Source organism: Micropterus salmoides, unplaced genomic scaffold (genome assembly GCF_014851395.1).
Source record: "Micropterus salmoides isolate LMB-PRFRI ecotype aquatic unplaced genomic scaffold, ASM1485139v1 Ms_hic_scaffold_13, whole genome shotgun sequence".
In the NCBI taxonomy this organism is placed as follows: domain Eukaryota; kingdom Metazoa; phylum Chordata; class Actinopteri; order Centrarchiformes; family Centrarchidae; genus Micropterus; species Micropterus salmoides.
The window spans coordinates 11,399,948-11,426,125 of NW_024040374.1; the positions used below are offsets into that span (position 1 = coordinate 11,399,948).

At 40.4% G+C, this 26,178-nt stretch overlaps 3 protein-coding genes across 3 annotated transcripts in view; 1 reads left to right on the plus strand and 2 right to left on the minus strand.

The window, feature by feature from the left end:
• LOC119900524 (disabled homolog 1-like) overlaps positions 1-9,609 on the minus strand; it is a 52,489-nt gene extending 42,880 nt beyond the window's left edge. The window contains exon 1 of the mRNA XM_038715551.1: positions 9,530-9,609. The gene's annotated coding sequence lies outside the window, so the exon portion shown is untranslated. The remainder of the gene's footprint in view (positions 1-9,529) is intronic.
• On the plus strand, positions 8,013-12,093 carry LOC119900522 (prostaglandin E2 receptor EP4 subtype-like). Its single transcript, XM_038715545.1, has 2 exons — positions 8,013-9,934; positions 10,839-12,093. The coding sequence occupies exons 1-2, from the start codon at positions 9,014-9,016 to the stop codon at positions 11,166-11,168; spliced, it is 1,251 nt and encodes a 416-aa protein (XP_038571473.1). The 5' UTR covers positions 8,013-9,013; the 3' UTR covers positions 11,169-12,093.
• Positions 12,094-13,417: 1,324 nt separating this feature from the next.
• On the minus strand, positions 13,418-25,892 carry slc35e1 (solute carrier family 35 member E1). Its single transcript, XM_038715547.1, has 6 exons — positions 25,496-25,892; positions 23,297-23,367; positions 19,707-19,844; positions 18,758-18,883; positions 18,375-18,620; positions 13,418-17,809 (listed from the first exon to the last, which is right to left on the minus strand). The coding sequence occupies exons 1-6, from the start codon at positions 25,821-25,823 to the stop codon at positions 17,582-17,584; spliced, it is 1,137 nt and encodes a 378-aa protein (XP_038571475.1). The 5' UTR covers positions 25,824-25,892; the 3' UTR covers positions 13,418-17,581.
• Between the last annotated feature and the right edge of the window lie 286 nt (positions 25,893-26,178).

The window sequence follows — 26,178 nt, forward strand, 5'->3', positions numbered from 1 at the left end:
GCCAAAGCTACAAATAAATTACATAAGAACAATTCAGTTCATACAAGAAGGACCGCAAAACGCACACATCTGCCGCTGGTGCATGATGTTGGTGCAATTTGTCTGCAAATGCTGCGCCCTCCCCTTCTGACCCGCCTGTGCGGACAAGGCATCATTGTGGGACACGTTGACCCGGAGGACGCGGCGTGTCTACACAAAGATGGGGCAGCGGCCACAGTCATATGGTTTTGTTTCGAAGGGTTTTTTTGACCTGGTCTGAACAGCGCGAGGGGAAAGAATATCTTGCGAGTTGTTACAAGGGACTCAGTGGGACCCGCTCGGGGACAGCGCTCGGACAGTCACAGACATTATGGTTTAGATTCCAAGGTTCTCTTTGACCCGGTCTGAACAGTGCACAGGGACTGAATATCCCTTGACTTGTTCCAAGGAGAATAAGTGGGTCCGTTTTTACCCACTCGGGGACAGCACTTGGCAGCCAAAGTCATAAGGTTTTGTTTCCAAAGGTGTCTTTGACCCGGTCTGAACAGCGCACAGGGACTGAATATCCCTTGAGTTGTCGGACAGATGAGGGAGAGAGGGCTGTCCCTTTTAACCCGGTTTGTTCGAAGGGAAGGGAAAGAGGGGAGCCTAAGTCATTATGACCCGCTCCAGGCAGCGGGAATGATAAACAAAAATATTACTATATAATAATAAATAATAGCTGATTTCACAGTTTCATCCTCCCACAAGCTAATGAGCCCAGTCCCTCACTGCTGAGGCAATCCAAAACACAGCTGTTGTTACTATCACTGACTGAACAGTTTATTTATACCAACATGACAGGCAGAACAACAAAATAAACCTTCTACATACCACAGTAAGTAGTAGATCCCTTTTAAGAGATCATAACCTGTTGGAAGATTTAAATAAATGACGTAAGTTAAAGAAGCTTGTGTTCTATTATTTATATATTTTATATTTATAACCGATATATGAGGGAGGAAAGCAGCCTTTACACAATCACAAATAAAACAGTGCTAAAACAATAAGGAGAAACATTTGAACTTTTGGACCACAGTTTTAATTATTAAATCATTTCGGTTTATGTAATTAATCAAGCAAAAGCATTTACATTTACATTTGATGTGTTTTTTTGTTTTGTTTTATATCGACTTAATTACTTTCTGAGATGTTCACATGAAAGGAGTGCACATGTAGGACCAGTGTTGGGCTTGTTACTTCCAAAATGTAATAGGCCTATAGATTACTAGGTACTGTCATTTGAGATGAATTAGTTATATTACCATATTACTGTCTTTTAATTGTAATGCTTTACACTACTTTGCATACAATTATATATGCATAACATCATTGATTTTTTGAATCTCCGACACTCTGACAGGATCGGTCAGGATGAACTGACAGCAGCCGCTCTGATCATAAAAGTAAATTGTTAAAGCACAAACACATAGTCAATAGAAATCTATTTATGCATGATCCATCAGGGCAGCTACCGTCTTGTTAAGAGGACCGGAGCTCCCCCATAGTTTGCACCCAGCCTACAATCTCGACTGTCGGATTCCCCCAACAGGAACTAACGTTACTCTTTTACTCATGGATTTGTTTTTCTGGGGCCGAAATGTTTCTCGGTGTATATATATTACTGCATTACAGCAAAAAGAAATACATTACTGTAATTGACCCTTGGCTAAGCCACGCCCACCTTGGTTACTGTTGCTAAGTCCGACAAACTGTCGGAGCTGTTACACTTTTATCACAGCGCTGCCACTGTCTATAACTGCCCTGCCCGGAGAAATATTGAAAAATTTGTTGGAATAAACGATCAGAAAGACCGTTTTGCAGTTGCATTATACATTTGAAGGTTGTATTCAGGCTGTCAAACTGACTCATACAGACTAGAAATAAAGATAGAAGCTAAAGCCTACCCATCACACAGTACAAGTGAACCACCGCATCCCCTGACGATCGAGACAAAAGACGATTAAGGATCAACCGATCAACACTGTTCCTGTAAAGCTGGGTTGGCCTCTATTCATTATTACAATCATTAAAAAGTACAACAGTAGGGCTCTATAAGATACATTCAGCAGGAAGTTACCCTGCGCAAGCTAACTAAGATCACATTAGGAACAACCCACAGCCTACATTTTTCTGGATTTATTTTAGGTTTTGGAAAGAGAATAAATCGTACTTCTCCTTTCAACCTCTCTGGGTAGCAACTGTAATTATTGTGTAATTAAGTGTTTCAGGAACAGCGTTTGAACATATCTTGGAAAAATACAGCAGAAGAAAGCTAGAAAACAACTCCTTTTGCATTAGAATCAATGGAGCACAGGCATGAAAATGTCGGACCTCAGTTAGAGCGAGTCCTATACTACTCTGTAATTGGCCAGCTGTGCATCGTGCTGTGACTGTTGTGACAGACAGTTTGTCTCTGAATATCGCTGTCCAATCAGCGTCAAGTCGTATTCCGTGGAGACCCGCCTCTTTTGGTGCGATTTCATTCTGGTTGTAAATCGCCAAGATCTCTCTCATAGACTTTCATGTAAAGGCAGTTTTTTTTCGAGCTGCGGCCGCTGCAATGCAATCTCTATGGGTTCCGGGAGCGCTCGCCCTTACGTGTTTACGTCATGCGCCCAACAGCAGAGCTACGCTTCTGCCACCTGAAAATGACTTGGTGGTCCTCCAGCTTGTTGCTCTCACTAGGAGCAGCTGCTGTAGAAAATATATGTTCAAGCTGAAAATTCAACCGTGGTGTTGTGTCGGGAGATGCAGCGACTTTACCAGCGGTGAGTAAGACACAGTATAGCCTAATACATTTTGTAACTGTCCGCTTGGAGTCATTTAAAAAGGTCTGTATTTAATGATTGTGAATGTATTTTTATATTTATACAAGATGTCTTATTGGGGTTATGGTATGAGGCATAAACTCATCACTCGACGCAAGTACCAGTGGAGCCCACCAGTGGGCGTCTATGAAGATTCTCAGTCATCCAGGTCATAGTTATCCAAGGAAGGTTAAAGTCAAGGCAAACTGGACTTGGTTGAAGATACTGGAAGACGTTTCGTCCCTCATCCAAAGAACTTCTTCAGTTCTGACTGACTGGCAGGGAAACTCAGCTATTTAACCTCAGTGGGGTCGTTTGCCAGGGTCATCGATACCGCTGGTTCGTTAGTGTTCCTTGTTGCTGTGACGACAGTCGTTACAGTCGTTAAGACTACCTGTGGCCAAGACTGAACGACCCTCGTTGGTATCTTCAGCTGAGGCCAATAGGTTACGTTTGTTGAGTTTCCTGGGAAGTGATGAAAGGACAGCATTGTAAGTGGGGGATAAGTGGTGGCGTAGACCCCCTCCTCTGTTCAATGACAGCTTCTCAACCCTGGTGTAGATGGCTTCCTTGACACCTCTTTCAAACCATCCATCTTCTCTGTCTAAAATGTGCACCTGGTGGTCCTCAAACGAGTGTCCTCTGTCCTTCAGATGTAAGTAGACTGCAGAGTCTTGACCTGAGGAGTTGGCCCTTCTGTGTTGAACCATGCGTTTGTGTAGTGGTTGTTTAGTCTCCCCAATATACAGGTCTGTGCATTCCTCACTGCATTGGACCGCATACACTAGATTGCTTTTCTTGTGTTTGGGTGTGCGGTCTTTGGGGTGTACCAGCATCTGTCTTAGTGTGTTCTTGGGTTTAAAAAACACAGGGATGTTATGTTTGTTGAAAATCCTCCTGAGTTTCTCTGATACTCCAGACACGTATGGAATCACAATGTTGTTGCGTTTGACCTTCTTTTCCTCCCCTGTAGTTTTGTTGTACTTGTGGCTGTTTTCACAAAGGTCCATTTAGGGTATCCACAGGCTGTTCTTTTCCTTCTGTCTGGCTTGGGCGCTTGTTGGTATGTTTTCCGCTCTGTGGTGCAGTAAACACCAATCTGCAGGCTCCTGTCCTCTTCAATGTGTACAGCGCAGTCCAGGAAGGGCAGTATAGTTTCCGCCACTAGGCTAAATTGAACCCCTGCAAAGGGTAGATAAACCCCATGCTTACCTGTTTACGGTAGTCGCAAACTCACAAACAAAAGAACAAGCAGACGGGAAGCACGGTAGAGGCGCTAAACTTATAGACAAATAACAAAGGAAATTGCTAGGTTTTCTCTAATGCCCTCGGGAAGCGGAACGAGGTATGTTGAGCGTTGCTGGAGTGAAGTGTCTGTTTCTTCTTGTAAATGGGTTTGGCTACGCCTTGATGAAGAGCAATTAGCCTTGATGTGTTAATCCAGTATGTGATCTATTCTGTAGAATGTAAAGTTTTAGTGTAAAGTGACAGTTTGTGTATTTAATTAGGGTTGTTGTTATAGCATGTTTGATTTTAGCTAAATGTGATGTAAAGGTACTTATGTTTATATTTATCTGTATATTTTATATTTTAGTTTTAAAGACATCAGTTGAGACACTCTGCATCTTGCTTAAATCCACGGGGGCAGTTACACATTTAACTTGGTAAGCTATGAGGAGAGGAAATGTCCGCTGGCCACTAGGCTAATTCATGCTATGTAAAATGCCAGAGGCTAAGCTAATAACTGACTAAAAAAATATTGATAGTTGTTGTTATTAATTGCCCCCCCCGAGAGATTGCCACTGCAGCTGTGTATTCGGGGCGTGGCTTAGCGAAGGGTCAATTGCATAACTTTTGTAACGCGTTACTCCAAACACTGTGTAGGAATCCCAAATCCTAGTAAAACTGGTTGTGGTGGTGGTGGAAGCCCAGCTGACGGTGAGTGTCCTGTTTATTTCTCTTTTTGTTTGTGATTCTGTTTTCCCCTGTTTTTCTTCCTGTACTCTGCCTGCCTGCCTCCCTGTGTCTCCTCCCCTGCATTTGCTCTCTCTCTCCCTCCGCTCCTGAGCCCAGCCAATGACCTGAACACCTGCATCTCGTCAGCCACCTCCTGCCTGCCACACCTGCCAGCAATCCACCTCATCCCTGCCTCGTCGTTGCTCCTTACGTCGGTGCCACTTCACCACTCAAGCTCTTGAGTATTCTGTGTCGTCACAGTTTCCTTGTACTTTGTTTTCCCAGCTTCTAACCCTGTCTCCCCCCCGGGTTGTTAGACAAAAAGAAGCCAAGTCCTGCTGAAATCTGAGCCTTTTCTTTGAATATATTTGGGTCTTTGACTTTTTGTTGGAAAGCAATTTGAAGATGTCCCCTTGGGCTCTGGGCAATCGTGAGAAGCATCCTTTACTATCTTCTGATATTTAAACAAATATCTGATAATGATCATTGATCTTCTTGGGCAATGGATAGCACATTTGATTAGATTGCACTGTACTATAGTAATAGTACAGGCAATAGTAATACATATACAGAATAAAGAGATGGAGGTATGATATGACTACACTATAGATCAGATATATACAGTAATATACTGTAAATAAGAATACACTACAGTTTACAAAAACCTGTTTAGAGCTGCACTGACATCACCACAATGGGAACAGGGCTGAAGTGACCATTAAAGATTCAGTATTTAACAAAGTCAGAGTCAAAGAATGTACATTTATTTACTTGGAAGTGACAGGAAGTACGTCTAAAGATTGGGCCATTTGCTTGTGACTTTAAGTGCTGATTGAAGTGTTAAGGATGGGTTTATAGATAAAAAAAATGTCCTTTATAATGACCTTTTACTGGTATTTGTGTTGTCATGTTCTGTTTTTCAGCTTAGTCATACACTAAAATTTACCTCCACTTTTATAGCTCAAGCGCACTGCGGAGACCGCAGACAGAGATAATACATCTTAAGTGCATTTGCAATAAATGAATTACCTTTACAACATTCAAGAAAGCTATAAACCGTGCAGAGACGGCTTGTACATCCCATGATTCACTGCAAACTGAAGCACATTCCAGTTGGCGTTGGAGTTTCCAAGCCCTGGCATCACTTAAGTGGTTTGCTGTTTTTAGAGTCTGCCAGCTCCCTTTTGTCTGTAGCAGTGATGAGCAGCAGTGGTTTACCTCTAAGAGAGGTGTTGTGTTTTGTCTTTTAAGGTTGGCTGCAGACAGAGACCCCTCGCTGCTGCTCCTCATTGTAAACAGAAGTCACGCTGTAATGAATGTGCAACGGCTAGAGAGTCGGAGCAGACTAAGTGCACTGACGTCCTGTGTGTTCAAGGCTGTCTGTCAGCTGCCTGTTGTTCCTCACAACCATTTACAGTCATTTCTGTTTGGGACAAAGCTGTTTGCTGCAATGTCGACACACAGGTTTGTCAATCGGGAAGTACCAACCACACACTGGAACATTTTTTTCCAACCATAGTCTGCAGCTTTTTCACTGATACTAAACCTTTGGTTTATAAAACCTTTCCATTTCTAAATATTCTTCAGCTATTGAACAGCAACATTACAGAACTCAAACTTGATTGACAACATCAACGACATTTCTGGAAAAGTGAAGAAAAGTCTCAACACTAGAAGAGGATCAAAGTTATGAGGAGTGATTCAGAACTCATTTCATTTGGATTTGTATGTTTTGATAATGATTATTAGCTGCAGTCATCACTGGTTTTATTACAGTATGTGGGGTGTGTCAACATTGTTGACACAGTTCCAACTTCTGCCCTGCCAGACACTGGAATTAATTAGACTATATATGAAATATGAGGCTCATTTTCCTGGTAACAGAAATCCCTTTGTCTCAGAGGAAGGGATTTCAGACGTCATCATGGGCAGTGTTTTTTTTATTTTCTTCTTCCAATTATAATATATATATACAATATATATAGGAAGAAGCAATAATGCACAAGTAAGTTCTTTGGAAGAAGCTAGCTACAGCGGTGGTTTACCTCTAAGAGAGCCTCTGCCATGATTCTCAATATGGATATCATGGCAGAGGCTGTGAAGAGACAGAAGAAGACATCAGAGGAAGCGAGGAATAGAAAGGGAGAGAGTGACTGAGCAAGAGATGGGAAAAGAGTAAATGTCGACTAGCTTTTACTTGTTGGTGTAAGAGAGCTGGGTTTGATTCCAATATATTTATTATTATTTATTTATTACTATTAAAACTTATTAGCTGGCTTGCTATGTCTTGTGTGGTCCATTTGCTTGGTGTTTGGCTGTGTTTGCAAAGTTGTCCACTTGCTATTTGTTTTGTTTAGTAAAGTAACCATAACAAATGCGCGTGTAAAGACATCCATTTTTATGACATCATAATGTTGCTTTAAAGTCTTTTTTTTTTATTTTGTTTTTTGGTCAAGAAACCACATTGCTTCACCTTGCAGAATTGGACTGACCTCATCACACCACAGACGCTGCTGCTTGCATTGTGTTATACCTGCAGTGGAAGACCTGATTAAATTATACTTTGCAATTGGATTCATTTAGCAATAAGGAAATAGATAGCGTGTGTGTGTGAGTGAGTTAGTTAGTCAGCCAGTCATAACTTCACCAACACTAATTGAGTGACTACAGAAATAAACAGACACACAGGTACTCCCTAAGGGGTAAACAGTCAAAGTCTACATCCCACACACACATGCAAACAAAGTCATTGTAACATAATTCATCTCTTGACTTTATGGCCACTGCCAAATGAAAACTCAAACAGGTTGGAGTTTTTTTTCTCTCTCGCATATTTATGAGTTAATAATGTCAGAGAGTATCGGATTTTTTTTTCTCAGAAATTTACCTTTTAATCTCTGAGTTTTTTTAAACCTATGGCCCTGATAAGCAGTTGTATAATCCTGTTGAGTCAGTGCTTTACAATTATTGATGATGTGCACAAATCATTCCCTTATTAATTGGGGAATTTTGCAACTGAGTTTTTTGTGCATCACTGCAATGAATAACAGGTCACAAATTAGAAACATATCTATACCTGCAGTGGGAAGTGCAGGTATAGATATGGGCATGTAAACTGTGAATGAATAACTATTGCTGAGGCTTGGACGGCAGGAATTCACACCACTGACTTGTGTCTGAGCAAGACACCCCCCCCCCCCCCCCCCAATCCTCACTCACTCAATGAAACTTAAAGTGCTCATAATTCACAAACGTGATGGCAAAACACTTTGATCAATAAAGACACAGAAACAAGATCACCATGACAGGACACCAGAGGAGGGGTGTTAAAGGCTCAGTTCACCCAAATTACTACAATTCTCCCCTACTGATACTGGTCTCTATCCATGTGTTTTGGTTTTATTTGCTCAGCTTTTTAAATGCTCAAAGCACTGAAAGAAATAGCAAAATATTTTTGCAATAACAGTTTTACTCCACTGCTCCACTTACTGCTTAATCCACAGAACATACTTTAAACAGTGTATACGTTTCTTTTGGAGCTTATTTTCAAGTAAATTTTCAAAGCTGTAATAAAACTGCGTTCATTCACTACTACTTTAGAAATACAGAAATATATCTCATGCCAAACCATCTGTATGGCTAGATAAATGTTTTATTTTTTTATCTAAATGTTTTTATTTATTTATTTACACGTAATGTAGGTGGACTGACAACAGTGTTGTTGGATTTCTTTTCATCCAACAACATTAACCCATTGATGAGTCATCACTTGAGAGGGTGACTCATCTCAAGAGTCACCATCAAAACTGTCTGCGCTACAAGTTGAGTTGATCGAACTGTTCCATTTTCTACAAACCATAAGATGCGTTTCTGCATCTAAATGACTCATGTGTAACTGGGTGAGAAAGGTCTGCTGAAGCCTCTTCAGCATATCATCGTCAGCGTCCCCTCTTCATCCATCACTCAAATTGACTTCCTGACTGGCTGCCACAGATAGGCCTATTACGCAGCGCTTGGATGACGCAAACATCGGCAGATGAGACATGGAGCGGAAACTGAATGAAAGAAAGAAAAAAAAAAAAGTTTGTTTTCCTGTTTGTCTATCGCGCAGAGCATCCCATCCATCTTGTCAGGCTGCTGGATGTATTAAAGAAAGCCCGCCTCTCAGCTCACAGCTGTGCGTGCCAGACGACCTCTAACTACATCTAGATTACTGGAAAGCAAAGGGGATGGGGCTAGAAGAGAAAATACCCCCTTATCTTCTGATACACCGGATTAAAAAGGACATGCATTCCCAAATCCACAACAGACCGAAGGAAATATCGCTAACAAACACCAGCCTGTTGGTGTATTTGGCGATGGAAAGCCCGAACTTTACGCACGGATCTGTTTCCATAAACGAGACGCTGCGTTCAGGAGTGACAATGGCTTTGCCGATGTTTATGTTTGCTGGGGGCGCCATTGGGAATTTAATTGCAATAATCGTTCTTTCAGTATCAAGACAGGAGAGAAAATCATCAGCTTTCTACACGCTGGTTTGCGGTCTGGCGGTGACGGACTTGCTAGGCACCTGTCTGGCCAGTCCGTTCACCATAGCCAACTACCTGGACCAGCGTGTGCTGGAGGACCGACATTTCTGCGAGTTTCACTCCTTTTTGTTGCTGTTTTTCGGTTTAACTGGACTGAGCATCATATGCGCCATGGCAGCAGAGCGGTACCTGGCTATATGCTGCCCGTACACTTACCAGCGGTGGGGGGTGAACCGACGCTTCGCGCAAAAGTTCCTTTTCTTCATTTACATCAGCCACATTTTCTTCTGCTGCCTCCCGACGATGGGCATGGCGGGGAGCGAGCTGCAGCCGTCCAAAACCTGGTGCTTCATCGACTGGAGGACACACGAGCCTTTGGCCGCCGCTTACTCCGTCCTGTACGGCGTCGTCAGCCTGCTGCTCATCATGGGCACCATTGTGCTGAACCTAGCAGTGTGCGGAGCGCTGCTCCTGATGCGGCAGAGGACCGTGCATCGGCCCGTCGCCAGAGCCAGCGTCCGGGAGAGGTGGAGGGCTCTGTCCTCGGCCGCAGAAACGCAGATGATCGCGGTGCTGGTGATGACCTCTGTGGTGGTTCTGGCCTGTTCAGCCCCGCTAGTGGTGAGTTAGTGTGGGATTGTAATTAAGCGGTAATTGGTTTAACTGTTGTCTTTAATTAAGTTAAATTCTTGCATTCAAAGTGGAAGTATTGCAAAAATGTACTTACAACATAAAAGTATGGCTATTGGATGCATCATTGTGAACGCAGCATTTTAATGTTGTTGCTTTATTCATATATTTTACTTTTGTAGCCTATAATCTGCAGAGTAATTAATTGTCAGATAATTGAAGTGTAGTAGTGTAACTAGCATTAAACGGAAAAACTCAAGGAAAGTACAAGTAACTCAATATTGTGAGTAGGCTACAGTAAGTAGCTTAAATGTAAACTTTGGTATTGTCCACGACTGACATTCAGGAATACTTAACTGTAGCCAAAATTCTGTAACCTATGTAATTACATAATTAAACAAACAGAAATAAATATTGGGATTCTTTGCTTCATTGGTTCAATTTTCCAATAACGAAGATGATCCGATGGCAATAACTAAAATAAAAAGTATAACTAAATAACTGCTGAAGTCAGCTAACAGTGTTGTACTGCAGCAGATTTATGAGTGAGTTTAGAGTTTTGACCTAGTTGTATTTTTAGATGTTTTCATCTAATATGCTCTACCTATTGTTATGATACAGGGATGTTTGCTGAGACATTTTATGTAGTGTATAGGTTCTCAACCTCAGGGTTTGGAGGGCATGTAAACCAAAAAGGTTGGGAACCAGTGATGGTCTACATTTTAGGGTTAATATAGTTCTCATTTTTCATAAGCAATGTAGGAATAACCTTGATCTGAGATGGGGAAACCTCAAAAATAATCAAATTCCACCACATATCTGACAACATTACAGCATATTTAAACTCTTATTTAAAGTATGAAGACTTGAGCTATAACTTGTTTTTCCTTTTAAGGTCCGTGTGTTTGCCAACCGCTTCCTACTGAAAAATGACAAAGCTGACCTGGCTGCCATCCGGATAGCCTCTGTTAACCCCATCCTCGACCCCTGGATCTACATCCTGCTCAGGAGGTCTCTGTTTCGACGGTTACTCAGTTTATCCAGACACGGCAGCAGCACTTGCAGTAGTACACCTCCTTCACCACAAAGGAATCTGTGTTATCCTGAACTCATGACGGACAGCCATGTGTTCACCCAGTTGATGTGCAACGCAAATGTCATCACTCAGCTGCCTGCCACCGTTAAATTCACTCCGTACGACTCAGAGGGCTTCCGTCAGACGTAAAACAGACTGAAGACATGTTCGGCATCTATGAATGTTTGCTGCCTACTAATGCTGCAGGCAACTAGTTGCAGGCCCAGAGACTTTGTTTCAGAGCTGTTGTTCATGGTATGGAAAGACTGTGGGCTCACAGCTGCACAGGACCCTCAGAGCCCTTGGAAGATTATTTATTAAATAAAAGTAGATGGTTGCTCTGATTACATCTATATAGATGTCTCCTGCAGTGACACAGGACAGACGAGAAAAAACTATCTGGCTCGGATGGTATTACCGAAGTGCAAGACTACAGACATGGCCAAGCCTTCATTTTGTGCATTTCACTTTCATCCAGCCTCTCCTCATCCAGTCAGTGTTCTGGCTTCCTCCTTAACATCACACCCATTTAAAGTTGCACTTTTCCTCAATCTTTCTCTTGCTCATCTCTCATCACCTAAATCCGAGCTCCTCCTTCCACCAGATCAGTCCGTCCCCCACGTTACACAAATTGATCAGCTACAGGATTAGTATCCAGCTCCTGCAGGTGACTTCACTGAGATTCAGTGTTAAAACAGCAAAAAAAAAAAAAACACAGGGCATGGACATCATAAGAGTCTGTTTGAACTGGACCCACCATCCTCCCCCAGTTACTCACATGTCCACTGGAAACTCCTCAGGAGATCATTTCGCATAAGGAGAGATATTTAAAACACTGATATGAATTCGATGAAGCACCGAGGTAATACTGATGCCTGTTTGTATTAAATATCCTAGCATGCGCCTTGGCGTCTTTTGTCTCCTCTTTCAGTTGTGACTGGAACTCATATTTATTGTGCTCTCCCAGTGGTGGAAAGTAACTACTTGTACTTCTGTGCTACTATATACTTCTACTTGACTATGTTTAAGAGGGACCTATACTGCTTTTAATGCCAATAAATTTATTTGAGCTTTAGTTTCAAGTTACTTTTCAGATATAACACTAAAAAAAAATATTTCTGCTCTTAACTTCTCACAGGGGTTCATTTCAAAAACTGCTAAACACTAAGATTTTCTTTCCTCTCCCATTAACCACCTCTGGACCTCTCTGATTTATTTTTATTTTTTTTAGAGAGGCCAGACCCGTAGTTTGGGAATCACTGGAGGATAAAAACAGGCTACCAAATTGTACAGAATTAGTTAAAACTACAACAAAACAAATTTCTAAATGCTGCCGACTAAAAAGGTCACGCTCTGTGAAATGAAAAGTTCAACTCTATAACTTTTTTTTGGAGCATGGGGTCATAAGAGGCCTTCCCCGTTTCAGTTCTGGTTCTTTTTCCTTTCTAACTACAACATCTGTAACATCATGAGCTGGGAAGGGATGACTTAACTCCATCTGCAGGACCAGGACTTTCTGTCCAGGATGTTCTTCAAATGCCCCCCAGGCCCAGATCTCTTTCTTTCCTCGAACGGTCTTTCACTGAAAACATCTGCTGAAAAAAGACTAGAATGAGAGGGCAATACATTATTTACTCAGGACTACTTGTAAAACATACACGATCAAGTATGCATGAAATCCTTTACAACTCTTAAAAAGGTGGTCACATTAATTTTGAAATGCCTCGTTGCTCTGATCTCAAAGAAGCTAAAATTGATGCTGCAGCCAATGATTTTTGGCCACTAGGGGGCATAATACGTCCAAAACAAGCTGATAACAAACAACAGGTACATACACAAGAGTAACATTTGATAATCCAACTGTAGTCTGGTTTCTAAGAACCCAATGAAATACATTATACATGGGGCCTTTAGCTCTGGTTTTGCCTCCTTCTCCTCCTGAGAAAAATATCTGGTATTGTGCTTTCAAGATGCTTGACTATGTACACAAGCCACTGTTAATTCATTTAAGTTCTAATCTGGGTGAAGACATTTGCCCGCCAACATGCTCTTCTTACATGTCCTCATCGATTGTTACAGTGATATTCAGATGTTTTAACTCTATGTGAACCAGTTTAAAGTGGAACAGGGTTTCAGGTCCTTGCTGCCAGCAGACAGTAACAGTTTTCTTGTTTGTTGAACCTGAAGTCGACAGGTATATTTAACACGTGTTCTCCTTAAATTACACAGAAAATTTGATGCAAGTGCAATATGTAAAATTATCACTTTCTTAGAAAATAATTAACATAAAACTGAGTGAAACACTAAAATCTTTTCTGCATTCAAAGTTTAATAAAAAGCCTGTAGTGTATATACTGCCAGGCATTTTACTTAAACATCAATTAAACACGTTCAATATGTTCATTATTCCATAATGCATTTATTTCCCCCTCCCAACATTTAAAAATGGCATTTACTAAACATAAGCAGACAAGACTGTGGGTAGCTGCACCTCTGTACAGCATTCTTGTACCATGACACCATAAATAAAAATCTATAAACATCGGTTAAGTAAAAATTCTGTCTCAAGATCCATTAAAGACAGACAAAAATAATAATTGTACAAGTTTTACATCCCCTTCCCCCTCCACTCATTAACATTTACATCCCAGCTAAAAGCTTTACAGCCGACATCCAAATCAACAGTTTTCCCAGTTAGCTTGCTTTACAGAAACAGCCAGCAGGACACTGAAAATCAAAAAAATTATAAAAAAGGTTTATGAATTTTCACATCTTATCCACAAGGGTGTCCTGTGGTGCATCAGCATCAGAAAGGTTATATATCTCTGCTTTTGGCAACATGAGGAACAAAAACATGAAGGAATGAGAGAGTCTAAAAACATCTGCTGCTGCAGCGGACGGTGCGATTATCAAGACAAAGTTAAATCTCACGTGTACTATTGTTTCTCCTTTCTCCCAACGTAGCCTGTCCCAAAATGCATTCACGTTGATTGTTACTGTCCAAATAATTCAGGATATAATCACAGAATTTGGGGAAATGAGCACAAAGATTGCAGATAGCAGATTGCATGAGAGTTCCTAAAGTATGAAAGGATTGTGTCATTTCTTTGATGAACGGTTTCAGTTTTGTCTTTGATGTTTGTGGATGTCACACTGCTTTCATGCAGAATCACATTTTTCTCCAGCTGATAAAAGTTTGGATATTTTATTTTTCACCCCTCACAATAGTGGATTATGGATTTTTTTCTGTTCGTCACATAAAAAGTTTATCTACTCATCTAGAGGGGCATAATGTCACATTCTCGATTTACTGCACCAATCTGATAGTATGAAGATTTAAGTGTGCATTTTATTTAAGATTTACAATAAGTGCTTTTTATAAACGAGGCAACAGAGTGACAATCAGTTAGCTAAAAATGCAACAAAAAAGCTGTTTGAAAGATCTGTAAATATTTGGTCTGTAAATATTTAGGCTTTAGAGTTGAAGTCTTGTGTGCAAGTCTCCTTGAGGGATTGGCGGCGCTTAGTGTTTAATAATACATCTGGACAGATGCCCATAAAGCAGTATTTTCAGTCACCTGCTTGTTCATATTAAAGTGGTAGAAAATACGAAGATGTTACAGTGAAATAGAAAAAATCTATTTATATTTCTGACCCCTTTTTGAATGACATCCACTCTTCTTTAAAAGTCTGTTTGGGTCTTCACGAAGTCCTAAGAAATATCTGGTGTTTTAGCTATTAGATGCTAAATGCTAATTATAACAGGTGCTTTTAAATGATGCTGCTTGGGGGGTGAGAGCAGTGACATTAACTATTTCTAACTATTTAGTTGGGATGTGTGCAGCTGTAAAACCCATCCACCATAGAGCGACAGAAATGGGAGTTAATTCTCTGCTGTTGTGGCATCATGAGCACAAACACTTTCACATTACACAGTAATTTAGTTCAATGTTTAGATGGAAAATGTTGGTAATGAAGTTTTGAGGTTTTCATAATGTGAAAAAAGTTCCAGTGGATAAATGCTACTGTTGCTCAGGAGGTTTTCATTCAACTCCTAATACTTTTGAGGCTGTCGTTAGTGGTATACGTTATAATTTAACGCAGTCCAACACCACAAACTACAGCCTCAAAGTGTACAATAATCAGCACACAAACGACAGCAGCAGTCCAATTCCCTACATTACAAACAGGTGTTTCTACTTTTCTGGTCTTTCTTTAAATACAGGATATTTTGTTACCTACATACGCCAGTAATTTCTCTCCCTGATGTAGAAAAACAGAGCTTTGGGTTCCCAAGATCCTATAAACTCAAACCATCTCAGCAATAAGAGCTAGTTTGTTCTATAAATTTAAAAAAAAAAGATTAAACAGACAGTTGTTGATGCTAGTTTGTCTCTGGGAAGCACAGAGAGCACTGACCCCTCAGAGCTCTTTCGGGGTTTTTCTCCAGACTAAATACTGTGAGTGTTTTAAAAAGGCAAACATAGTACACACACACACACACACACACACACACACAAAAAAGACCTATTATTAGAATACAACCGCACTATCCCTTTTACCCACATCTACCAGGCTCTACAGCTGAAAAAACAAACAAGCAAGCTCACGGGCTACAACTGGCACTTTTACAAAAGTTCAATATACGTGCGTTGTCCCTACAATATAAATGAGCAGAATTACATAACATTGATTTCAGGAAAAAAAATATCATAAAAAACTTTATATTGCTGCAGTGAGATGCTCAGTGTGCATGATAGAGAGAGAGAGAGCACAAGCTATCCTGCCAGGAGAAAACCAAGTGACAGATGTTTCCTAAATTAAACAGTTCCTCAAGCAGTAAAAAAAAACAAAAAAAAAAAAACACAACAACAACAAAACCCACACTTTACATTATCAAATGATTATTGGTTACCAATTTTGCAGACATTGTAATCAATAATCATAATCAAATATCTTGTCCTGAAATTACAGTTAGTCTTTAATTGTACAAACCAAACCTCAGATTTCATGCATGTCTCATTTTGAATCAAGTCTGTCCAGTGACTGTCTGACAAAGCAATGTTACAAAAAATGCTTTAAATTAAAAACACCAGAACTATAAAGTCACTTGGCAGAAAGAGTCAATCTGAAAAACACATTTTAGTTTTATGATGTGCAAACTCAAACCGGGCCTCTGTTTACAAACAAACAAACCCCCCCCCCCAACATAAAACACGACAGAGCAGCTTTGGTTGAGACTGAAAAATCACCTTGACAGGAGAGAAAATCTCACTCTGCCTGAGTAGCTTTGCAGATCAATAAATACCAATAATCAATTTGTGATAGCATTTGTGATGGATTTTAACATCTCTATTACATTTAACATGGTTAGACTCTAGAAGAAAGATGAAGCATGAGCATCCTTTATAGTATGATCTGTTGTAGATGGTAGGATGCTTTGTTTTGGTGAATGTAAGCTTTAACTTTTTTTTTTTTTTACACCAATGCTTCATGTTAACGAAATAAATAATGAAAAGGAACAGATCTGTGGGAGGTCACTGACTGTTCGGTTAACAGAACTGGTCTCACTCTTGGTTTTCATGAAGGTTTATCATGATTCAAAGACATGGAGACTTTGTGTGTGTTTTTCGACAGTGGCAGTTAAAACACCAGCTGAAAACAAGTGTGACGGAAAGTTTAATGATCTGAGTGTGCAACAAGTTTACGAGCATCAACTTCATGCAGACAATAAATCTTTTTTAATTTTTAATTTTAATTTTGAAATTTGGGCATTTTTCTTCATCAGGCATGAACCCCTTTGGAAAGCGAGCACAGTCACCAGACCACAAATTTCCAAACTCTTTTTAAGTGACCGTTAAATCCTCCACTGTCCACAAACAACTCCCATCTGCCTGAAGCTTTTAGAGCAGTGGAATCTGTTTTCTTGATGGAGGACAACAAGCAAATTGTTTCTCCTCGCATCATTACAGATGCCTCATGAAGAAAAATGTCTATCCAAAACATGAAACACCTAAAACCAAAATGTTAAGGCCTTCCACTGAGATTTGTCCTGGGAGACTCTTGTTTCGGTGCAAGGTAGCGTTCAGAGTAAATAATTACATCCTTTCCTCTGAAAGTGAACAAAACAACCCAAAACAAATGACAGCTGGTGGTGAAAACAAAACTCAAGACATTTTCAGACAATAAAGGTGCAAATCATTTATCAACTACCTTTTACTTTTCCACCTGCTGTGGCACATTTCTGTGTTTGATTAACATGGCTGAATCTGTCACCAAAATATCTGAAAAGTGATTTAAGTTTTGTTGTCTCTCGGACCATCACATACTGTCTGTAACAAAGTATAAATAAACAATGACATACAGAAGTGAAGTTTAGACAGGGAGGAGCGTGGGAGAGGTCACGTCACTGGCCCATCTTGACCGACGCATCTCATTCTTCCTATCCAGAACAAACAGCACTTGCCTTCAGTCTTGGGTTGTGGGCCTGTGAAGACCCGCTGCTGGGAGGGTGGCTACACACAGTAAAGTCCATGACAGCAACCCAGAGCGAGGGCAGGCCCTTACACCACATACTGGTGGTTGCCGCTGTAGTTTGTCGTGTAGGCCTGCCGGCTGTACTGAAAGTGGTCGGTCAGCACGTTGTTCCAGCTGTGCTGCTGCTCTGAGCCATGGGAGAAAGGCACTGACCCGTTGGCCTGGATCTTCTCCAGCGCTGGGTTGTCAAAGGACATCAGGTCCTGCTTGGCGCTGGGCAGCAGCTTCTTCTGCTTGTTAGCGTCGTACTTGGCCTGTTGGCAGAGGACAAGGAAAAATGGATTTTAAATGACTTTGAGTCATAGGAGTCGGTCCGCTGGCACTGCACCGTGGCTGCACACTGATCCTGTATAGTTTGGGTGGGTCAAGTGTTTCCCCAAGAGGATAAATAAAGTGTAACTTAACTTTACCATTTACATTTAAGTCAATGGCAAGCACACAAGTTGCATGGAGAGATATTGAAAGCAGCTTTTAGAGTGACATGCAGTTTATAAAAAAGATTTAGGAAAGAATGACAGTAAATTGACCAAAGAGCTGGCACATACAGACTATATATAGAAATATAGAGTACACAGTGGCAGCCGGTTGCTGTGGAAAATAATAAATTATTATAAAACCTGTTTTATAAATTTATTACCATAAAATAAGGCCACGGCAGCACTTTGAGTGATGTGTGTGAAGGAAACTCCCCAAAATAGAACAGATAATATCTGCTGACATGAGCATGTATGTACTGGCTGATGAAAATTTCTCAATTAATGGAACAACAGATGATCCATTTTTCTCCCTTCCTCTATTCTCTTGGTCGGGGGGACTCACCTTGTTGTAGAGGAAGACCCCGACTATGGCAGTCATCATACCCAGGACGTTTGTGAGGGTGACCGGGTTGCGCAGCATTAGCAATGAGATACTAATGACCATGATTCTCTTGGTGGCGTTGGCGACGGCGTAGCTGAGCGGGCTGACGATGTTAAGTACGCTGAAGGCAATGACGTTCTGAGCGAAGTTGCAGAAGCCGCTGATGAGCAGGAGGACGATGGTACTCGTCCATCCGGACATGTCCGACTGTAAGGAAGGCAGTACGGACAGGTTACGTTGAGGGTCAAAAAACAAGCCAGGTGCTGCTGAACTCTACCAACCTTCACAACACAACAGATGCCGCGAATGTCAAATTCTATGAAATATTTGTTACTGCTACTCACCAGGTCTCCATTGACAAGAAACACAGAGAGATCAACCAGGACCCAGGTGGGCAGCATAAAGATCACAGCATTAAAGCCCAGGATGTTGAGCAGCCTCAAGTGGTGGATACTTGTGTCACGCAACACCTTTAAAAGGGAGGGGGGGGGGAAATGGACTCACAAAATGACATGGAAATTGTGGGTATCATTTGCATGAAATAAATGACAGTCAGTGATCCAGAGAATATGTTCACTGGATCACTGAGTTTTAACTGATTCATAAGGAATATTTGTGCAAGGGCCAGTGAAATGCAGCGACTATCTTGTTGCAGGAGACGGTACAGCACTCTCAAAGATTCAGCATTTAGAGGTTAGATTCTCCCTTCAGTCCCCATTAAGCATTATTCCAAAAAGTAGCTTACATTACTGTTTGTAATACAATTTTAAAAAGGTTTAAAGGTACCTACATTTGGACACTAACTGACCTTATTAACAACCAAGTCTTATTTTCCAACTGCCCACTGCATGAATCTGACATATATAGTGATATTAGACACATCATCGTGACTAGCTTCACGCTCATAACGCCACATTAATGTAATTAAGATGTCTTTCTAACTAGGATTTATCTGGGGCTCTACAATCTCATTCTCCATCACGGTGTCAACATAAGCAAACAAATATAGTAGGTGAAGCTCACAAATTCAATCTAAACCAAACCAACCATAAACATGGTTATCACAAAATGCAAGTACATTTGCACTTAAATACACAATAACTGGTCATGACAGCAAAACATTTGTTATTACAGTATTTGGACACTATGAAATCTAGCTGCCTTGCCTGATTTTTTCCCCCACCACCACAAAACACTTTCAGGCTTTTCACACACATTTTCCAATTAGCCCCCTTCTACTGCCCTCCTCTGTGTGGGGATCATGTGGCACATACCAGCGTGAGCGTGACTTACCTTTTTGGAGAAGATGTTCTGCAAAGAGAAGCACAGCGTGGCAGCCAGAGCGCTGATTAGTCCTGAAACATCAAAGGACAGCTCAGTCGCTGTGGCCAGCAGCACGCCGCCAATGATGGGAATGAGCGATATATACACCTGCAACAAGGACCACACGGAGACAGAAGGCAGAATCAGCGGGAGCCAACACAAACACCACTTTAGTAGTTTATATCCAGTACAGTAAAGTATCAAAATATAAGTAGCAGTGTCAGGGAGTGTTTCCCGATCAATTCTGACTGTTGGTCAGACAAAACAAGCAATTAGGAAATTGTGATGGACATCTTTCCCATTTTATAGACCAAACAATTAATAGAGAAACTAATCTGCGGCTCAGTTGATACTGAAAGTAATCGTTACTTGCATCCCTACTGAAATTAGTACAAATTTGAGTGGCCTGTAGCCACGTACAATTTGTTCAGTGATACCTTAACAACAATCATTAAAACAAAAATTGTAATGCATTGCTGTAACATCAACAAATCACTATCACAGTGGCATTGACAGGTTAATAATAGAAGAGCCTAAAATCCAAAGCACGGCCACATTTTAACCTCCTAAATAAGGGAGGAAACCCAGAAGAAAAACCTTTACAACACATCTGCAGTATTACACCATGAATCCATTCAAACACGTGTTAAGATGATGAAACATTTTCACCTGCAAGCACAACCTTAGGAGGCGGCAGCTGGACATCCTAAGTAAGCCCTCTTACCCGGTGCCATATACACTTCGTGGGCTGAAACTACCATTTCTCATGATCCAATATTTTCTACATGCAAATAAATCTTGCTGCAGTTGTTATGAAACCCACTTGTGCTCCCACTCACTCTCCAACTCTTCCCTCTCAACCAACCACTCTGAGTGAAACTGAGAAAACACGGCACTTCATGAGCAATTCTGCCAGTTTACTGCCATCAAACGATCCAACCGCCCACAGTTTTAATGTCCGAGTAAATTGTCTCATGGGCTGCAAGCTGAAAATATAATAAGGTGAGCCATGCTGACTGACAAGAAGGAAGAACTCAAACCTGTAGACTGTGCTTTAAACCAGCTCTCTTAATTTAGTGGTTAATAAATAAACATTTTATAATAGGATGTACAATGACGAAACAGAGCAGTTCCGGGCAACAATTTGTTCAACACAATCAGGATGAAAAGTTAACTAAATTATCTTCTGCCTACACACTGAACATGCAGATATATCCAAACATGATACGAACTAAAAGAGAGGCTTTGTCTATTTTGGCAGAGGCCTAGATTTGTGTCCCATTTCAGGTCTCCCGACATATTTTGAAAATTCATCCTGGAGGCTTTGTGCATTCAAAGGGGAAAGTTGGAGACTATACAAATGCATCTGAGGAGTGTCTTATTTAATCATATGTAATGAGTTCTTGTAAGATCTACAGTCAGCATCTAGTTATTTTAGGTAAACCTGCAATCCAATCCAGCTGCTCCGCCATAAAGTCTACATTTATGATGCTTGTATTCAGGGTATATTTAACAGTGGTGTTGTACTGGACTGCATTGTATTTTAAGGTGTTTCTGCCCCTTTATGTATATTGGAAGGACAAAAAATTAGAAACACCTTTCAATATAGTGCAGTCTAGTACAACACCGCCTTTAATATCAGCATAACAAAAGTATGTTGTATTGGACTGCATTACACTGTAAAGGTGTACCTAATAAAGTGGCCCCTGAGTATATTTTACACAGTGTATCCTGCTGCTCTGCCTATTTGCAGAGCAGCAGGATACAAACGCACACACAAACACACACAGTCTGTGCATCCAGCCTGTCTCAACGCTGAACTGCCGACGGTAAGGCAAACATGACAAGCTGATGTTAGACTCAGAGGTCCCTTATTCACATTCAGCAAAATTAAGCTGTATTCCAGCGATGCTGTGAGTTTTGCCACAATCAAGCTTTTCGGCCTCCAATGTTATTCACTCAGATATATTTTTTTAATATAATACAGCTGTACAGTGCACACAACTAAGTCTTCTTTTAAGTCTTCTGAAATGCACTTTTATAGGAAATCACTTCCTGATTTTATCTGAGCCACCTGTTCATTTTGATGTCTTACTTTGTTGTTTTATCTCTTCTTTATCCTGTTCATTTGAATGTGTTTCTTTTGTTATCATTTATTTTATTATTTTATTTTTGGCCCTCATGTATTTTATTTTATCATTCACTGGTATATTTTTCGATCCCTTTCTCTGTGAAGTCCTTTGCTTTGATAAGTGCTTTATAAAAAAGTTGATTATTATTATACTAAGGCTGAACTACATTCTTAGTAAAGACATTTCGATTCAACAGCTGAATACAGTCAGTATGCATAAAAATACAGTCTACATCATAGTTTCCCTTTAGATGTTTCCTATAATACAGTACTTTGTATGGTGCACTATGGTGTTTTGTATAATATCTATGGAAGGATGAATGTTGTTAATTTAGTCAGATTTAATTTTGTACTTTAGTTCAGCTACAGTGCACATCGTTACCACAATAACCAGAGGCCAAGATGAGCCGAGCAATAATTCCAGGGATGAAATGATAAGGGGATTAATCAATTAGTCAACCTAAAGAAAATGAAATGCCGCATATTTTGATAATCGATTTTCAAAGTAATTTTTTATGAACAAAACTGGTTTTATAGTAGTAAAAAAACAGTACATAGTATACTGAATATTTTTTGATTTTGGAGTGATTATTTTCTCACATTTTATAGACCAAACAATCGATTAACAGAGAAAACAACAGGGAGATTCATCTTTAGTTGCAGTACTTGATCATCCAATAATATAATCAATATATATCAATAATATCAATATAATCAACATTGTGTGAATTTGTATGCAGCAATATAATCATGTTACAATTTTACTATTTGTTGTCCAAATTGTGATTTCAAGAACTTTACTAATTGAACTTTGTTTTATGTGTGAAGAAGGTCTGTTTAATATAATGCTGACATTATACTTGCAGTGAGATACACATGAAGACCTACTTAATTACAGTGACTCAAGTTGATCTACCACTCCATATAATGTAAATTCTCCCACTGTTTTTCCCCCTATGCTGGTGGATTTATATCAAAAATATATGAGCACATAAATGGTGATTTGTCCTGCAAAACCCCTGAGCCAGAAATGTATGTAGCTCTTATATAACTCTGCCCCCCCCCCCTCGTCTGGACATTTTCAACCACCTGCTTGAAGCCTTTCCACATACCTGCAAACTGCATACCAAAATGGTATGCATTAAAAAAAACAGCCTTTCAAACACATTCATAAACGCAACACCGCTCCTATAATGTGGCAAGCAGAGAGTGAGTGTGGGGTTTTACCAGGTGAAATAAAAAGTTAGTTTCCCCTTCCTGACCCCCACCCTCCCACAGAGCATTTTATCAACTTCAGGGACTAAAGCCCCTGCAGATGGCTGTAATATGAGATGCAGCACAGGAGCAACACAGTGCCACATCACCACTGCTGAGTCTCAAACCCTGAGAAACAGGCTGAACCAGAGTGGGCCATGTCGAACCTACTCACCTTTGTGGTTTGCTTCTCCCTCATGATAATTCTTGATAAAAGTACAACCCATATTGGCATTGTGGCTTTGACTGTGACAAAACAAAAAGGCAGAAAAGGGACAGTGTCAGCTTGGAAAGTATACCAATCATTTTGTTTCTCTGACAAACATGCAAATCCATTTAAAAGCAGCAGGTAGAGAGCAGAAAACTGATTATATGTGGGGGATAAAATGAGGCCCAAATCTTATTTGTAGTGCTCCTACGTCAGAGTCCAGGCCACACCAATGTTTATTAGGTTTTTCATGGTGCGCGTCACTAACAATGACTCAAGAGTGGTGGCACCCTGTTAACTGAAAAATGTACTAAAATTAACACATATTTTCCATCCATCAAAACTAAATTCAGCACGGTTGATCATTACTTTTATAGTAAAGCAAGAACTTTCAAGCTTGAAAGATCTTATTGACATGACAGCTGTGACTTTCAGTTTGGCTCAAAAGACCACCAAGTTCTTTGAAATAGTTTAGAGGAGGTCAAAACAGGTGAGCTATACTTTAATAGTAGTATTAGTAAGTCTACTTACTTCTAGCTGAAGTTAGAACAAACTATTAGAAGTTAAGGGGGGTATTTTATTCATTGGTGTTACTATACACTTTTTATTAGGCACACTAATAACGAATGCAGTAAATATGAGTATGAATAAGAGTATAATGTTAAATTTTTATTTTAGAGGTGTTGATTCAACTTCATGATCATTTTGGATGCTGCAGTTAGCTTGTAGTGCTGTTGAACTGTGACAATGAAAAATGTTTTTAATATGTTGTCCACCCCATTTATAGCAACAAGGGTACACTTAATAGGAAAAACACCTCTCACTCTAATGCAGTACAATCCAAGAGCACCAGTTTCAACAAAAACTGAACATTATAACCTTCATAAAAGGGAGGATTTATTGCAGGACTGTTGTATTAGACTGGCAACTGAGTGTACATTTTCGCTGTCCAAGCTCTGATCCATGATGACAGAAGGACTTAGATTTTATTGACATGGCAGCAACGGCTGTCTTTAAAGAGGTGTAGAAGAGGTCTAAACATGAGAATAGTTTCATTTCAAGTTTACTTGCTTGACTTGCAGTTAAGAATGACTATTAGAAGTTAACTATACAAATTCAAAGTTACCATTTTATTTAGATACAGTTAATGGAAACTAATACTGTCGATTAGTGATCAACTGATATGGGTATTTCAATTGCTGACACCGATATTGAGACAGCAGGGCAGCTGCTGGTAAAAATATAAAGCTGATATCAAAAAAAAAAAAAAAAAGTTATGTAAAATTTCAGAAACTGATTTAGAGGAGGTCTAAACCTGCTTAAAAATGTTTTATTGTTATAAGTTTACTTACTTCAATTTCAAGGTAAGACAGATTATTAGTAAGTTAGTATGAATGTTTGATTCACAGGTTTTAACTATAGATGTCAGATGCCACTTTATTAGGCAATGCAGTCTAATACCAGCCCTGCAATAAATCCTACAGTCAAGAGATGTGTTGGTTCAACCTTATGGTAAGTTTGGAGGCTGTACGGTGTGGTGCTGTTACACTGGGTAGCATTATATTGGTATAAATAGGATGGGCAAAATTTTAGAAACCACAAACTGCAGGGCCCAAAAAGTAAACCAGACTTAGTAAGTTTTAGCCATGAACTGCACGGTTGTAGCTGTAAAGACTGAAAGCTAGTTCGTTTTACTGACAACAGCAGCTAAGCTAATAAGATTTCACATTGGTTTTCTAAGGCGAAACAAAATCTAATTACACGAAGAACTGTGATCTGATTATTGTCTTGCAGTCTGAGATCAAAGTTAGAGAAGCGCATCGCAATACAGAGCAGGTTCAGTAATGGACCCTCCTCCCTGACGTAGTATATTCTCAGCGTTAATTAAGTTGGCTAGCTAGCTAACAGCAGCTAGTTAGTAATTTTAAGGGGACTCTAAAGCTGGTCAATTTGCAGCTAGAGGACCCATGGTAAGTTAATTAAACTCATGAAAGCCCGTCTGTTCACGACCTCCTGGAAGCCACATTTACTCGGGGCCCACAGCAGTTAAATGTCGGTGTCGCCGAGTTGCCCAGCGTTAGCCACGAAGCTAACATCAGCTGACGGTACACATCATCAAGTTACCCCGGCTGACACGCTTGAGGTACACAAATCCGCTGTACTCACCGGTGTGCGCATATGAAACGGGTACTTTCCATATGCTGAAGTGAGCCGAGACTGATGCAAAGTATTTTCCGAAGGCTAAAGGCAGGATGTACCACCGGTAATACCTGCTCGGCAGTTCTGTTTTGGGGACTCCCCATGCCCGCAACAACGGCGGGAGGAAGACGACGATAGAAATTATGTGAAACAGAGAGACTGTGACCGGGTACGGGAATCCATTGAGGATGATTTTGTTGACGATGTTGCCTCCCGAGCTGACCGTGTACCAGCATACACACAATACAAATATCCGGATCCCTTCCCTGACCGGGGGCCGGTCCGCCGCAGCCATCTTCCAGCGCGGAGTGACGAGGCACCGGTGGTGTGTGTCTGGCTGCGTCCGGGAAGGAAGCGCTGCTCAACCGTCAAAACGCCAACAATGAATGGGATGGGTAACTTCCGGTAACCGGCTTCAAAATAAAAGATGGACACGCGTTTATAAAATGGAACTGCTGTGAGCGGCATTTAAAATGGTAGATTATAGTTTGAATCTGAATAAAGGTGAAAATCTACCATTTTAAATAGTAATTTAAATAAATAAAAGATAAACATTGAAATAGATATGTATATATTTGGCTATACACATAGAAACCCATATTGTTAAAAATAAATAAAACATATTGAAGTAATAACGTAAATTTTATGAA